Source organism: Salvelinus sp. IW2-2015, linkage group LG6.2 (genome assembly GCF_002910315.2).
Source record: "Salvelinus sp. IW2-2015 linkage group LG6.2, ASM291031v2, whole genome shotgun sequence".
Lineage (NCBI taxonomy): Eukaryota > Metazoa > Chordata > Actinopteri > Salmoniformes > Salmonidae > Salvelinus > Salvelinus sp. IW2-2015.
In genome coordinates this window covers 3,997,775-4,013,824 of record NC_036846.1, presented here as the reverse complement: position 1 = coordinate 4,013,824, position 16,050 = coordinate 3,997,775, and the positions used below count along the sequence as shown (strand labels likewise).

The 16,050-nt window shown below is 43.5% G+C and overlaps 1 protein-coding gene across 3 annotated transcripts; it reads left to right on the top strand.

The window, feature by feature from the left end:
• Window positions 1-736: 736 nt before the first annotated feature.
• On the top strand, window positions 737-15,127 carry nocta (nocturnin a). Of its 3 annotated transcripts, none has more exons than XM_023989971.2 (3): window positions 737-1,397; window positions 12,840-13,151; window positions 13,870-15,127. In XM_023989971.2, exons 1-3 carry the CDS (start codon window positions 1,184-1,186, stop codon window positions 14,763-14,765), a joined length of 1,422 nt encoding a protein of 473 aa, XP_023845739.1. In that variant the 5' UTR covers window positions 737-1,183; the 3' UTR covers window positions 14,766-15,127. The 3 variants fall into 3 exon arrangements, with proteins under 3 accessions (XP_023845739.1, XP_023845741.1, XP_023845740.1); XM_023989973.1 differs by lacking the exon at window positions 737-1,397 and adding an exon at window positions 10,438-11,443; XM_023989972.2 differs by lacking the exon at window positions 737-1,397 and adding an exon at window positions 11,483-12,304.
• Window positions 15,128-16,050: the final 923 nt, after the last annotated feature.

The following is a 16,050-nucleotide window of genomic DNA, read 5'->3' as shown; positions in this document are numbered from 1 at the left end:
TACTGAAGACCCTTGACCCGCCTGGTAAGTTATACAACAACATTAAATAATAAGTTATTAATTCCACTTAACCATCATCCAATAGTTGTTAGGGCATATTTACTCCATTTTAGGTCCCACAGGCTGCCCCAACACATAATCATGACATGAAAGCATATTGTAATAGTCTAAGAGGTCCTTAGTTGACACTAAAAGGTGTCAACCCATTTAAAGAGAAAACGGTTATTCATTTGTTTGATAAGATTACAGATCTTCTCAAGCAGGCAACATTTCCATTTCAGGGGACCGCACATGGGGTACCAACCACAAGTCTGGTAACCAATGTCATAGATTATCTGGCATGCCCAACTTTAATGGATGATAGGAAATGTCTGAATGCAAAAGCCCTAAATATGCCTTGTAAAACGGTTGTTTTGCTCACTAGGCCTACCTTATTTGATATTGTTTATTTCACTATTTGTATTACAATGCTTGCGTAGGTTATGTTGTGGGTAATGCTGTTTTTAGAAAGCTGTTAGCCTAGTTCAAACGTCCAGTTGCTGACATAACAGGACATTGCATAAGCATGTGGGCGTGGGAGGAGAGGTGGCGTTTTGTTTGGAGAGATTTGCGTCATTATGCTGTTTTTCCAATACACGCACTGACCTCTGATTAGATCAGAGGTGAGACCACACCCTCTCCCTACCCTTAAACCCGCCCTCTTCCTGTTTTGTCATGAAAACTCGACTTTACAGATCAATCCATTGGCAGTTTGAATCAGGGGAATTCTTTGGGGAAGTTGCTTTAAATCTCTCAATATAATGCGTAATGTGGTTTGATTATGGGTATCTTTAAACGAATAATTACTAAGGATATATTTGTATTGACAAGATATTTTCCAGCCTCTGTATTTAGGGTTTTGAAATCCTCCTTCTTCGTTATCCACCCTCGAAACTCTAGTTCAAAGAGCCTGACAGAAATATGATGAAACATTTGCCGGCTACTTTGTTACTGATACAAACGTGAAAGAATGCCGCAGTGACCAACATTTTGTGTCTGTAGAATGATATCTCTATTTGTATGCAAATAGTTATTATTTGACAGGACTATCGAGTGTTGGGACTGAAGTGAGGCTATTACAGTAGCTTCTCACCGCTCTCTCGTTCATTTGGCCACACTAGTTGTGACAGAACCGGCGCGAGGCATGTATCCGGCTCGTCGGTGTTCGTTCCTTCACCGAGACTTGGCAGTGTTTTGTCTCTCCTCCCTGGGGCCGGCAGCTAAGAACCAGCCACCTCCGAAGAAATTATCCCTCCCGGCTCCACGGCACTGTCACATCGGAGGAGAAGACGGCAGACGCGGCAAGCCACAGGTGAAATCACGCGGCTCATCGCCCGCGTCAGCGAGCTCTATACCAGGTAGGCATTTTATTAGACCTTTCTCATGTCTGTTTAAAAAAATGACAATTATATAATACATTTTGTTGGGTTCTGTTTAAATAACATTCTGAACAATATAGCCTACGGTTGGGAGGGGTGTATTTCTCGTTTGGCCAGAATTATTATTCAAACCGATTAGGCCTATGTGAAGTCTCATGCGCTTCTAGATCCTCAGATATTCAAAACGTGGTAAATATGTAGTAGAGGCTGAATCATTACCAATTTATTTGTGTGTGTGTGTGTGTGTGTGAGAACTGGTTTGTTGGGGGGGTTTTGGATTGTTTTTAGTTTGTTTGCCCCACGTCACTTCCATAACAATGTTAGTTCAAGACTTTAATTTCTGGCACTTTTTATTCATTTTAAAGGTAGAATGGGGGCTAATGAACAGCGATGTAGTCGCGTCACTAAACCTTGGTCCGAATTGAGTCTCCTGTGCTTGAGTCACAAGTCCCTATGGCTGAAGTCTGAGTCCCAGTGCTCAAGTCTGACTCATTGGGTCCACATTAACTCAAAATAAAGTTAGTGTAGTGGCAAGAGGAATTTAGTAAAAACATTTTAGCTATCCCTTTTTCTTTCTTTCTGTCCCACCAAATGTTTGCATAAAGGCTACTGGTAATGTTACTAGGACCACGATCAGTTGCAAACCATTCTTAAACGTTGCAGATAGAAATTCCATGAGTAGAGCCAAAGTTATAACTTATTCAACATGTCAGAGAGGCATGTTTGTTCTATATAACTTAAATCTGAACGTTACAAAACATTGCATCCTGCTGAACACGCCCCAGGTTGTTAGCTATAGCTATCTAATAAGGTAACATGGCTGAAGAAGGTGTAGCCTAAACATGGTTAACTGTCCGATCCTCAAGTAGCCTAGTTTGTAAATGGTCCTGGATAAATGTAAAATGCTGCATGCCAATTCACAACAGACAGACAAAACGTAGCGCTGGTATTTTGGGTCATATCTTTTGAACGGTAAGGAATCAAGCTGTTTTCTCTGAGGAAAAGAGGGAGACTATTGGCTTACATAACCTGGCTATGAAATGCAGTGAAGAAAGTGGGAGGGTTGAGCAAGACTACAAATTCAAAGAGAGAGAAACATAGCTAGACTGTTTAATGAATTAACTCAATGTTATTATTGTTTTTAATTTCGTAAAGCAGCTTGCGTTTCTTAACCAGACAAAGTGTAGCTAACTAGAAAGCTGGTGGTGATGGGGATGTAGGCTCCACTCCGGATTATGTCTGCCCACACTCACCACTTCCGTGTGCTGGGTGTGGCAAGTCCCTCCCATTGCTGAACAGAACTGTGCATCTATGCTGCTATTAATTGTGCTTATCTCTTTAAACTCTTGTCGAGTCCATTTAGTAGTCAGATTTTAGTCAGTCAGATAATTTAATCTCGTTTTAGTCAACTGAAATGAAGAATCATTTTTGTTTAGTGATAGTTTTTTCTAGGTCTATTTAGTCAGTTATAATCAATTCCCACTGAAAAATAGGTGTTTGACGAATATTTTAGTCACTATAATTGTTCACAAAATTGACCAGAACAGCATTACTTAACAACCGTGCCACTGAGAGGCTCAGGGTTGACCTCTTCGGCATCTCAAGGGGGTCTCCTTTCCTGTGGCCTTTCTCCCTCACGCTGCTTGTCCTGGACAGCTTCTTCACCGCAAAGGACTGGACCAGTAAAAACAGTCCGAGGGTATTCCATAGAAATAAAATGAAATTTTGTTATTTCCTCCTAACATACAGGTTTGCCTCTGCCTCATTGATTTTGTACCACCTGTCTAGTGTGTTTCAAGATACCATTGAGTAATTAGGGTTATGGTGATATGAGAGAATGCCAAGAATGTGCAAAGCTGTCAAGGCAAAGAGTGGCTACTTTGAGGAATCTCAAATATAAAATATATTTTGATTTGTTTAACAATTTTTTTGGTTACTACATGATTCCATATGTGTTCATAGTTTTGATCCCTTCACTATTATTCTACAATGTAGAAAATAGTAAAAATAAAGAAAAACCCTTGAATGAGTAGGTGTCCAAACTTTTGACTGGTACTATATATATATATTATACATTTCATTGTTGGACATTTAAAAGGGTAGGTAACATAATCGTAACGACCAGGTTTTTATAAAAAAATATATTTAACTAGGCACGCCAGTTAAGAACAAATTCTTATTTACAATGACGGCCTACCAAAAGGCCTCCTGCGGGGATGGGAGCTGGGAATAAAAATAAGTTAAATAAAAATATAGGACAAAACACACATCAAGACAAGAGAGACAACACTACATAAAAAGAGACCTAAGATGACAGCATGGTAGCAACACAACATGATGGCAACACAACATGGCGGCAGCACAAAACAGGGTACAAACATTGTTGGGCACAGACAGCAGCACAAAAGGGCAAGAAGGTAGAGACAACAATACATCAGGCAAAGCAGCCACAACTGTCAGTAAGAGTGTCCATAATTGAGTCTTTGAATGAAAAGATTGAGATAAAGAGTTGTTTGTTGCACCTCGTTCCAGTCGATAGTAGCAGCAAACTGAAAAGATGAGCGACCCAGGGATGTGTATGCTTTGGGGACCTTTAACAGAATGTGACTGGCAGAACAGGTGTTGTATGTGGAGGATGAGGGCTGCAGTAGATATCTCAGATAGGGGGAGTGAGGCCTAAGAGGGTTTTCTAAATGAGCAACAACCAGTGGGTCTTGTGACGGGTATACAGAGATGACCAGTTTACAGAAGAGTATAGAGTGCGGTGATGTGATCTAATAAGGAGCATTGGTGGCAAATCTGATGGCCGAATGGTAAATAACATCTAGCCGCTCAAGACCACCCTTACCTGCTGCTCGAGAGTACCCTTACCTGCCCATTTATAAATTACTTCTCCATAATCTAGCATGGGTAGGATGGTCATCTAAATCAGAGTTAGTTTATCAGCTGGGGTGATAGAGGAGCGATTACGATAGAGGAAACCAAGTCTAGATTTAACTTTAGCCTGCAGCTTTGATATGTGCTGAGAGAAGGACAGTGTACTGTCTAGCCATACTCCCAAGTACTTGTATGAGGTGACTACCTCAAGCTCTAAACCCTCAGAGGTAGTAATCACACCTGTGGGGAGAGGGGCATTCTTCTTACCAAACCACATGACCTTTGTTTTGGAGGTGTTGAGAGCAAGGTTAAGAGCAGAGAACGCTTGTTTGACACTAAGAAAGCTTTGTTGTAGAGCWTTTAACACAAAATCCGGAGAGGGGCCAGTTGAGTATAAGAKTGTATCATCTGCATACAAATGGATGAGAGAGCTTCCTACTGCCTGAGTTATGTTGTTGATGTAAATTGAGAAGAACATGGGGCCTAGGTTAGAGCCTTGGGGTACACCCTCGTGACAGGCAGTAGCTAAGACAGCAGATGTTCGGACTTTATACACTGCACTCTTTGAGAGAGGTAGTTAGCAAGCCAGGCCAAAGACCCCTCAGACACCAATATTCCTTAGCCGGCCCACAAGAATGGAATGGTCTACCGTATCAAGAGCTTTGGCCAAGTCAATAAAAATAGCAGCACAACATTGCTTAGAATCAAGGGAAATTATGACATCATTGGGGACCTTTTTAAGGTTGCAGTGAAACATCCATAACCTGAGTGGAAACCAGATTACATACCAGAGAGAATACTATAGACATCAAGAAAGCCAGTCAGTTGATTGTTGATTATTGACAAGTTTTTCCAACACTTTTGATAAACAGGGCAAAATAGAAATATGCCTATAACAGTTAGGATCAGCTTGATCTCCCCCTTTAAATAAAGGACTAACGGTGTCTGCCTTCCAAGCAATGGGAACCTCCCCAGAGAGGAGAGACGGGCTTGGTGAGTATATGGGCAGCAACCTTAAAGAAGAAAGGGTCTAAACCATCTGACCCAGATGTTTTTTGGGGGTCAAGTTTAAGGAGCTCCTTTAGCACCTCGGACTCAGTGACCACCTGCAGGGAGAAACTTTGTAGTAGGGCAGGGGAAAAAGAGGGAGGAGCATCAGGGCTAGTCGCATTAGAAGGGTGGGAGATGAGGAAATGTTGGATGGGCAAGGAGGCATGGCTGAGCCAAATAGGAATCTTGACTTAATGAAGTGGTGATTTTAAAGAGCTCAGCCATGTCCTTGTCAGTAACAACCACACAAACGTTAAGGGACATGGGCAGGTGTGAAGAGGAGTGTTTATTCTCCACGTCTTTAACCATTTTCCAGAACTTCTTGGTGCTAGACCCACAGAGAGAGAACTGCTCCTTAAAGTAACTAACTTTGTCCTTCCAGATAGCCTGAGTGCACTTATTTCTCATTTGCCTGAACAAGAGCCAGTCAGCCTGAGTATGCGTGTGCCAAGCCTTTCGTCAAATGCAATTCTTGAGGTGGAGTAACTCTGCCAGATCACGGTCGAACCAGGGGCTGAACCTGTTTTTAATTCAAATGTTCTTTATGGGGCGTGTTTGTTAACAATATCACTGAAGATATCAAGCTGATTCTATACCAATTTACAGAGGCCAGGTCATGAAGGAAGGCTTGCTTATGAAAGTTTTTTTTAGCAAGTGTCTATGACAAATCAGAACAGGACGTTTCACTGAGCAGCCATTACAAACACTGTAAAACAGTGATCACTAAGGTCATTACAGAAAACACCAGACTAGTACCCATCATGATTATTTGTGAGGAGAACATCGAGGAGAGTAGCATTTTCTGGGTGTTTGGAGTCACCTTGTGGGATTGGTAATAATCTGAGAAAGATTMAGGGAGTACCATTGCTTTAGGACTTGGTCAGGTAGTTTAAGCATGTCCCAGTTTAGGTCACCTAGCAGGACAAATTCAGACTTAGTGTAAGGGACCAGGAGACAGTTTAGGGCAGGTAGGGTACAGGCCGGTGCTGATGAAGGACGATAACACCCCGCAACAGTCAACGAAGAGCTATTTGAAAGTTTAATGCTTAAAACCAGCAAATCAAATTGTTTGGAGACAACCGGGCACTGACGGTGATCCTTGGTAAAGATTGCCACTCCCCCACCTTTGGAAGATCTGTCTTGCCGAAAAAGGTTATAATCAGAAAGGTTAACATCAGTATTCAAAACACTCTTTCTTAACCGCGTCTCAGTAATGACCAAAACATCTGGATTGGAGCTGTGAACCCACACTTTCAACTGATCCATTTTAGGTAATAAGCTTCTTGTGTTAACGTGCAGAAAACCCAGGCTTTTACGAGAGCAGAAATCAGTGAAACAGATATCAGAGCACAAGTCAGAATTGGGGCTAGCAACAGTAGATGGGCCAGGCTGTACATGCACATTTCCAGATATCATCAACAGTAAACCAATCAAGGCACGGCAGAGGACAGGGAGAGCTCTGCAGTGTTGATTTATGACATTTGAATGTGCATTAGATGGRAACAGGATCATAATATACAGCAATTTCATCAGGTAACATGCAAGGATTGTTTTAAGGTGGGGATATGGTTCTTCTGTTGCAGTCATGCGCAGTGTTCTTGGTTGGTCATCAATCGACAAGATAATTGAAAAAAAACATGCTTATTTTATTTCATAATATACATCATTTAAAACAGTTCTATTCACAACGGTATTCAGAGACAGACATTCCGTAAATACTAGGAATAGATTGTCCGCCATCTATGCGTTATCCAGACAGAAAAGAGAAATGGGCAAAATAACATTTTGATTTAGAGCAATAAAGAAATTMAATAAATTAACTGAGCAAACCAGAAACCTTTCAGTATATACATTTAAACATTATTTTAAAACAATTTAAATATAATACATAGAAATGTTGTGGGACTATAGTAGATGAAGAATCAATATTTTTTAGATTGAGTATTTATTGGGTCATTATGTTAGTATATTATGTATGTTTGTAATAGTGTGTTATATGTGAAAATGTGTTCGTATTATAAATTGTATTTTAATGTATAAGGACTCTTGGAAGATTAGTCCAAATGGGGACTAAAAGAGATCCAAATKAAAAACATGAATACAAAGCCAGCGAGAGGTGGTTAGAATAGGATGGGGGGCCAAAAGTCTGTGTAACCAATGGTGTCAGCGTCCCGAGTGTGAGAACAAACAGTCTGTCCCACGGTAGGGTAAACAAGAATGTTCATAGTCAACAAAGCATGCAAGAGTCATGAGGCAAACTAGGAAAATGCACAAGACAAAAAATAATTACGACTTGGGGCTAGCCATTGTAAGTTCAGAGTCGCTCGCCCCATACAGTGCCTGTGTGCTGGAGGCGAGCGATAGCTTGGTAGAGCGGGGGGAGTGTGGTGGAGGTACCTGTACCAGACAGGGGGAGACAAGCCATGGCAGACGGTGAACAGATCGCCAGGTGGAATCCAAGCAGCAGGCAGCGGGAGTAGGAGTCACACCCACTTGGGAGAAGCTTTATTTCTGGAGGTCAGATTTCTTGTAGAAAATGTCAGTGGATGGCTCTGAACAGCAGGAGGGTGCTTCAGGGCCTCTGGATTTGGAAGGGGTATCTTGTGAGACTCCTGCCATGTGTTGGGCTCAAAGGCTTCGATACCTTTCACTTCACGCCTCCGTGCTAATTGAAGTTGTATCTGGTCTGTCCAAAATTAGGTTGTAGGTTTGGCGTTTTGATCTGGAGTGAAGGTTATGCTGTGGAGGGTAGCATCTGGTAACAAATGGATTTGCATTAGTATACACATCAAAAGTCCCAATGCAAAGTTACACCTCACTTTCTTCTGTTTTTGGAGTTATTACATAAAACTGATCAGAATGCCAAAGTCATGTCAGAAAATGTTTTTCACGGGAGTGATGTAAAATGGAGGACCCGGCAAGCCAGCTAATTCCTAAAGAATGTTAGCTATATGCAGTTATCTTAGCCAGCCAGCTAACTTTAGCTTTTTAGCCAACTAGATATTAGCCAGCCTAGCCAACCATCACGGTTATGGTCGGCAAGCCAGGGCCCATCAACTGGAGACCAGCTAGAACACAACTAAAACATAACCACAGACCACAAGCAAAGAGAGAGCAGAGACTTACAGATTGTTGGTTGGGGCCCATCCAATAGTGAAAGAGGGCAGGCTGAGTTGGCTACCAAACCCAGGGGAGGCAGGTGCTTCACCAGGCCGAGGGAGAGTCGGTAAGGGAAATCCAATAGCTATATAGTGAGAGAGAACCAAAATAGATAGATTCCAGATGTCAGTCAAATAGCGCACTAGCACTAAGCCAAGGTGGGAAAGGTTACAGAACTCCCATAGCCTACTTCAAAGAGAACATGCCAAAAAGTTGACAAGACAAAATAGAGAACAGACAAGGTACTACACAATTAGTGCAAGAAGGCATAAGAGCCTGCCGTGCTAACGAGTTCTCACTAGATAACACAGCCACAAAGTCCGTGAAGAGCTTGAGCTAGCTACAGAGTTAGCATATGAACTCGGGAGCACAGAGTTGATTCTCCATATGACGTTGAGAAATTGTGTATAGTGCAAACTCATGCTTCCTACCCTTTTTAAAGACTGTAAAATCACCAGGAAATCAGATCAGTGATTTTAATTTAGGAAATCTGTTCCCAATGTAAGCATGTTTGAAATCATTGTTTTTGTCATACTATATCTGTTTGGGCTTCTTGCAGTCAACTTGCAGTGTACAAATGATTTATGATGTTCCGACCTCCACTCAAGATCCCTGGTCTAGCCTATAACCATTTACTGTAGTATAAAAAAGGCTGGAGATCTGGTATGCTTCCTGTGCCATCTCTATTCAACCACTCCGCTAAATGGCTCCAACAAGACAAAAGGTTAGACCAAAAAATAAAAGGTGACCTCATTACAGTTATGCAACACTAATCTCATTAACTGGCAGAACACCTTTTCCTACCCGTGGTGACTGAGGAGGAGATCAGAAGGGTTGAGTTATTTTAGGTTCTGTCATGTCCGTAAAATCAGGTCATGGTGAGAGAAGCCCTTGTACCTCTCAGCTAACAGTACACTGATATATTAATGTCTAGAGTGTGGATGAGGGGGTTTCATCTAAATGAACCCACTATTCCTCTGAGGATTTACCATTAAATGATTTTATTGGTTTGACTCCACCAGTGGGTTAAACTTATCTAATGACGATGGGGGTATAAAGTATAAACCAAAAGAGCTTAATTTGGTTTCTTCTTTGGAGTGCTGCCTGTTTTAATGAGATTAGTGGTGCATAACTGTGTTACGACTCGAGAGCTTTCCTTATTAAAGCTAGAATCCTAACTTGCTACATCCATTGTGGACTTTGATTCTTGAAGAATATAACTTAAATGTCTCATGAGCTTAGTTCAACTGTCGTACCCCATCAGAACCCAAAATATAAGATTGTTATATTCCAATGTTTGTAAATGTAAACAAATACTGTTGCCTCCAAAACATGGTCAAAACTATAATTTTGATATCATAGATGGTCAGTTCTTGCATACATAGCTCTCACTTTGAATATGAGTGCTTACATTTCTCCAGGTTCATCCCTCAGCTGTTTACCAAAACACAGGTGGGTTGACCACTTTTTTAAATTTCAATTAAGGAGTCCAGAATGCACACAGTTAGATTTTTCTTGTGTGTTTTCTTACCTATATTATTCGTTTTATTACTGCATTGATGGTAAAGAGCTCACAAGTAAGCATTTCACTGTACTGTTTTACACCTGCTGTGTCCTGTGCAAGTGACAATCATTGAAACAAGCACACACTCGGACTCAGGCGCACACGCTCAGAAACACTCTGAAAATGAGGGGGCCAGGCTATTTTGCTGTTACCCTTACATCTCCCTCCTGTCCATGGACAGGAGTTCAAGGGGCATTGGGGGCCAGACCCGCTGCTTCCCAAATGTTTTAATTTTAGTCTACCTGGCTACCTAGTCTCATGCTCCCATCCTTCATTTGATAATTGCCTGGAGCAGTCATGTGATTGTCTCATTCAACGCTGATGTCACCGACATTCCTATGGAGAGATTCTGCTCTCCAGTTGAAATGTAGGCCCGTAGATAGAGCTGGCCTGCTGTGCTGTCAATGCAGTATTTTTATGGAGAACAACAGATTTTAGGTCTACAGTATAATTGAGTAGGCCTACATACCAATTATTGAAGCGGTTTCCTTCGTCTCCTTTCTTTTAGCTTTTGTCCTCTAGGGAGATGGTAAGTAAAGTAAGTATAGCCAACTGAAAACACAGATACAGTCATGTTCTTTCTCAGTTGAGTCAGAAACATAATGTCCACTCCACCGGTGTTTCCAGCTATTTTTAACCTTATGTTTGGGAAACGCCTACACTCGGATGCCACATACCGTATGTACATTCTACATAGTGTACATGTAGCAGTTCAATACTCGTGCTGAATGGGGCCCTGAAGCATTCCAGTGTATGTGCTCTATGAGCAGCAGACTGAGTCAGCTTATTGAATCACATTCCACTCAGTTGAGTCTCTCCTCTATCACACAGATTAACTAAGGACAAGCCACACTAATCTCATTTAATTTGGTCATTTGTGGTGTTTGTGTGCCATAACTCTATGCGAGTGGTTGTATGCCATGTGTGTGACCCTCACGGGACAGTTATAATAAGCCATTGTGGCAAGCCAGATGAGCAGTGTGGGGATGAAGAGAGGAGAGTGGGTTTGACACTGGTCTATTCAGGAATGCTCGGTAGCTCGCAGAATCCCCATCTCTCGAAAACTCTCTCTCTCTCACACACACACACAGAGCAGTCCAGTCTCTTATACTTTCACACACACCGAGCAGTCCAGTCACATCCGCTTGCTCCGGAACATTCTTTCACGTCAATACATCGGTTTCAGAAGAGTCCAATCTCTCTCAGGAGAAAGAACCCCTGGAGAAAGAGAAGGAGAGAGAAACAGAAGAGGTGAGAGAGTGCTCTATGTAGCGCCATGGAGACAGCCTGGACACTGGGTCGAGCGTGAGTCAAAAAGCAAGATTTTAAAAAGAGGGCGTGTGTGATTCTTCTCCATCGACGCTTCGTTTTCTTTGTGAGTAACTGTCTGTCATCTATCTACTCAATCGGAAAAACTGAGTGTTCGACTGAGAAAATTGTCTGGACCATATTTAAGAGAGCTCTAAGAAATAGTTGTAAGAAGATGTGAAGATATGTGTTCACATCTGAAAGGTGTCTGTAGGTTTAAAAAAAATACATGTTTCAGATGAGAATAAGTAATAACTCCAGAATCAAAACTGCAGCCCCACTAGAGGTCAGCAAATGGTGGCAAATAAATACTGTGCTCTTCCTCCCTGCTTTTCTCTCTCTCTGGAGAAGTTTATAGTGTGTAAACATGATCCTGCACTAGAACACTGTGTCCTGGGTATTGAGTAACTCGCCAACCCCTGCCCCCCCTGCACTCCAAACCTCTGTGTGTGTGTGTGGGCAACTCAAGTGTGTTACTGTCCACCTTCCACTCCCCTGTGTGTTTTCCAAGTGTCCGGATACATCGGTCTGTCAGCTCCACCTGACATATGACTAGCCATGGTAATGACCTCATATCCTCCCCCTTCCTTTCTCTCCCTTCCCTTGTCCTCCCATCAGTCTCACACAGACTAACTGTGTCTAAACAGTCACGCTGTCACTAGCTGGAATGTCACACTGACACAGAAACAGAGGGAGGGACTGAGACAGAGAGGGGGAGAGACTGAGTACGACAAACTGAAAGCAGCAGACAACTAAAGTGGAAGGAGTCGGATTGTCCGAAAATCGACTGAGGGGGGGGGGAAATCAGAAGAAACTGAAGTACAAGGAGGAGAAAGACAGTGAAGAAGTCATCAAAACGGAGAGAGGAATAGAGCTAGAGAGTAGTGCTGCTGTTCTCCGACACCGAGATAAACGAGACAAAACAGTGGTGAGGATTTCACTAAACCACAGTGACGTACGTAGTCTAAGGATGGAGATGATCGGTTTGACCACAGTTCTATCAAGCTTATTTATGTATGTCTCTCTTTAGATCCACTCTAACTATTCTTTTTCTAGCTACTCTCGCTCACAAAATGGCTTCCAAGGAACGCAGAGGATGAGTCGGAGCCTAACTGACGAGGGAGTGTCTGCCTGTCTGTCGTCCTGTGAATGTGCTAGCCTTTTTAATCTGTGGGCATTGTTTTGGTAAACGGAGCAAAATAATGTATCGCTGTTGACCACCTAAGAGCATATTGCATGCCACATATTCAAGTGGTTACAGATGATTTATTTAGTCTGATTCAGACATGGTCTTTCGTGTGAGAGCCTGAGAGACACAGTCTCTGCTGACTGCAGGGTAACATGACAGGACTCATGTTTTACAATGTCTCGAGTGTGTGTGTGTGTGTGGGCGTGATTATGTGCGCACACTGTATGTGTGCAGTGTTTTGTATTTCTCTAATATGTTGTCTCCTTGTCCTCAGTGTGTCTGATGGGCAGCAGTAGCAGCAGCAGGCTGTTTGGTACCCTGGCCCAGACCCTGAACAGTGCTCCACTGGCCCAGCAGGACTACGACCCAGAGCAACGGGACTCAGACCAGGACCCGGAGGGCCTGGAGCAGGCCGACCCAGACCAGCTGCTCAGGGAGTGCGAGAAGATCCTCCAGAACCGGCCGGCCCGGCCACACAGGGACCTGGTCTACCCTGCAGACCCAAAACAGCAGCACCAATACAGGAACAATGAGCAACAGCAAACACCATCCATACGGGTCATGACATGGAACATCCTAGCTCAAGGTACATAGATCTCTGATAGATGATAGAGTACTATAGATTATAGAAGACCACCAGAGCAGAACATGTACTGTATGGGTACCTTCCTAATATTGAGTTGCACCCCCCCCCCCCCCCCCCATTTTGCCCTTAGAATGGACTCTACAAGGTGTCAAAAGCGTTCCACAGGGATGCTGGCCCATGTTGGCTCCAATGCCTGCCACAGTTGACATGTTGTATTGAGTTTGGCTGGATGTCCTTTGGGTGGTTGACCATTATTGATACACACAGGAAACTGTTGAACGTGAAAAACCCAGCAGCGTTGCAGTTCTTGACACAAACCGGTGTGCCTGGCACCTACCATACCCCGTTCAAAGGCACTTAAATATTTTGTCTTGCCCATTCACCCTCTGAATGGCACACATACACAAACCATGTCTCAATTGTCTCAAGACTTAAAAATCCTTCTTTAACCTGTCTTCATCTGCACTGATTTGAAGTGGATTTAACAAGTGGTGTCAATAAGGGATCATAGCTTTCACCTGGATTCACCTGGTCAGTCTGTCATGGAAAAAGCAGGTGTTCTTAATGTTTTGTACACTCTATGAATATCCAAGACTCTAGCTCTCAAGACTTCAGACCATGATACTGCTCAGTGCTCACAATGGCTTTCGATCAGAAATGGGGAGAAGTGTACAATGCTATACAGTAATGTCTACTAACCGTCCTCTCCTCCTCTCAGCTCTAGGGGAGGGTAAGGATGGCTTTGTGCAATGTCCTCTGGATGCTCTGAACTGGGCTGAGAGGAAGTACCTGATCCTGGAAGAGATCCTCACCTACCGCCCTGACATCCTGTGTCTCCAGGAAGTGGACCACTACTACGACACCTTCCAGCCCATCTTGGCCAGCCTGGGCTACCACAGCACATTCCTGCCCAAGCCATGGTCCCCCTGCCTGGAAGTGGCCAGCAACAACGGCCCTGACGGCTGCGCGCTCTTCTACCGCCGTGCCCGCTTCGGCCTCCTCCACACCTCCCACCTGCGCCTCTCTGCCATGATGCTGCCTACCAATCAGGTGGCCATCGTGCAGACACTGCGTTGCCGGGAGACGGGCCAGAGGCTGTGCGTGGCTGTGACCCACCTGAAGGCGAGGAGTGGCTGGGAGAGGTTGAGGGGGGCCCAAGGGGCTGACCTGCTGCAGAGCCTTAAGGCTATCACCTCGCGGGCGGCTGTGTCAGACCCAGTCAGTAGGGGACCTGGGGGAGGGAGTGGGACCGAGGGGGTACCTCTGATAGTGTGTGGGGACTTTAACGCTGAGCCCTCGGAGGACGTGTACAGGCGTTTTATCTCCTCCCCCCTGGGTCTGGACTCCGCCTATAAGCTGCTGAGTGCAGACGGGCAGACGGAACCGGCCTACACTACCTGGAAGATCCGTCCCTCAGGAGAGAGCTGCAGTACCCTGGACTACATCTGGTACTCTCACGGTGCTTTCACTGTGGACACCCTGCTGGACATACCCACTGAGGAACAGATAGGACCTGACCGCCTGCCCTCATACCACTACCCCTCCGACCACCTCTCACTGCTCTGTGATGTCAGCTTCAGGGAGCCCAGGGATCAACCTCATAGGCTGATGTAGGTTGCCTATCTGAGGCTTCGGGCAATAGGGTCCTAGTTCAGGACAGTGCAGGAAGAATCGACTGGATAAAACAACGTGTGGGAGTGTGATACTGGAAAAGTGAATGCTTATTTTACTTGAACTGGTGCTGAAATTTGATTCTGCAGAATTGAGAGTAGTTATTTATTTTTTAAACCAGTACTTGTTTTCTGTCAAGTGAGATGTTATCCCTCATGATTGTTTTTCTTCATATGAAGTGTATAACTGGTTTTAAAGGAACTGGAGAATAGGACCATATCAATACTGTAACTGCTATTATTTTCAGTGCTGTGGCAGCAAGAATGCCAATGAGCATGTCAAAATAAAATACTTAGACATTCTGACATCTTGTTTTTYATTTTTGTTCATGTCATGTTTACTTATTTATTTTAGTGTTTTAATACTTTGGGTAGTTCTGTATGTTCATATTTAGTGATGGGGGGATCGATACAGTTATATTTTATTGTATGTGTGGGCAATGTGTCGAATTTAGTCAAAGTAAAAATGAATTTCTTATTTGATCTAATAGAAATTTTGCAATCCTTAGGTTGTTACGACTGTCCTGATTAAATGTGATGCACGTGACATCCCGGCAACACTTTATATCTAAGATGAACATGTTGTAATTTGAGACAGTCTATGCATATTCAGGAGGGTAGCGTAACATCTCACTCCATTGATTACAGGCAGTTGACGTCGACAACCCTCATCAAATATTAAAATAACAAGATGTATCCACCAATCCAAAGAGAGGAATAGGCAGGAGTTTGACAGCCCACCATTCTGCTCTGTGGACAACAAATCCGGTTGATAGGGCGGAGACATAAGTCCCGTGTGGCTCAGTTGGTAGAGCATGGCGCTTGCAACGCCAGGGTTGTGGGTTCATTCCCCACGGGGGGACCAGGATGAATATGTATGAACTTTCCAAWTTGTAAGTCGCTCTGGATAAGAGCGTCAGCTAAATGACTTAAATGTAAATGTAAAATGTATAAGCATCTGGCTCTGCTTGGCTGACCCTTTAAAACAGTCAAATGTATGTGGCAATTGTTTTTGTTTTGCTTCTTCTTTGTGAGCCAACATGTTTTCAGCACGTACTTCCATGACTGATTTAAAACTAGTTTTGTCATGTCTCTCTGCAGCAGACATATAGTGAGCAATATGTTTGTAACATCAAATCGCAGTATAGAATCGCGAGAATCTCAATACATGTCGTATCGGCACCTAAGGATCGTGATGGTATCGTGAGGTTGCTGGAAATTCCCAGCCC

Bases quoted from the DNA above. Each gene is read 5' to 3' on its own strand.
- nocta (XM_023989971.2), top strand. From the start codon at position 1,184: ATGTATCCGGCTCGTCGGTGTTCGTTCCTTCACCGAGACTTGGCAGTG. The intron at 1,398-12,839 runs GTAGGCATTTTA...CCTTGTCCTCAG, and splicing joins GTCAGCGAGCTCTATACCAG to TGTGTCTGATGGGCAGCAGT. The intron at 13,152-13,869 runs GTACATAGATCT...TCCTCCTCTCAG, and splicing joins ATGGAACATCCTAGCTCAAG to CTCTAGGGGAGGGTAAGGAT.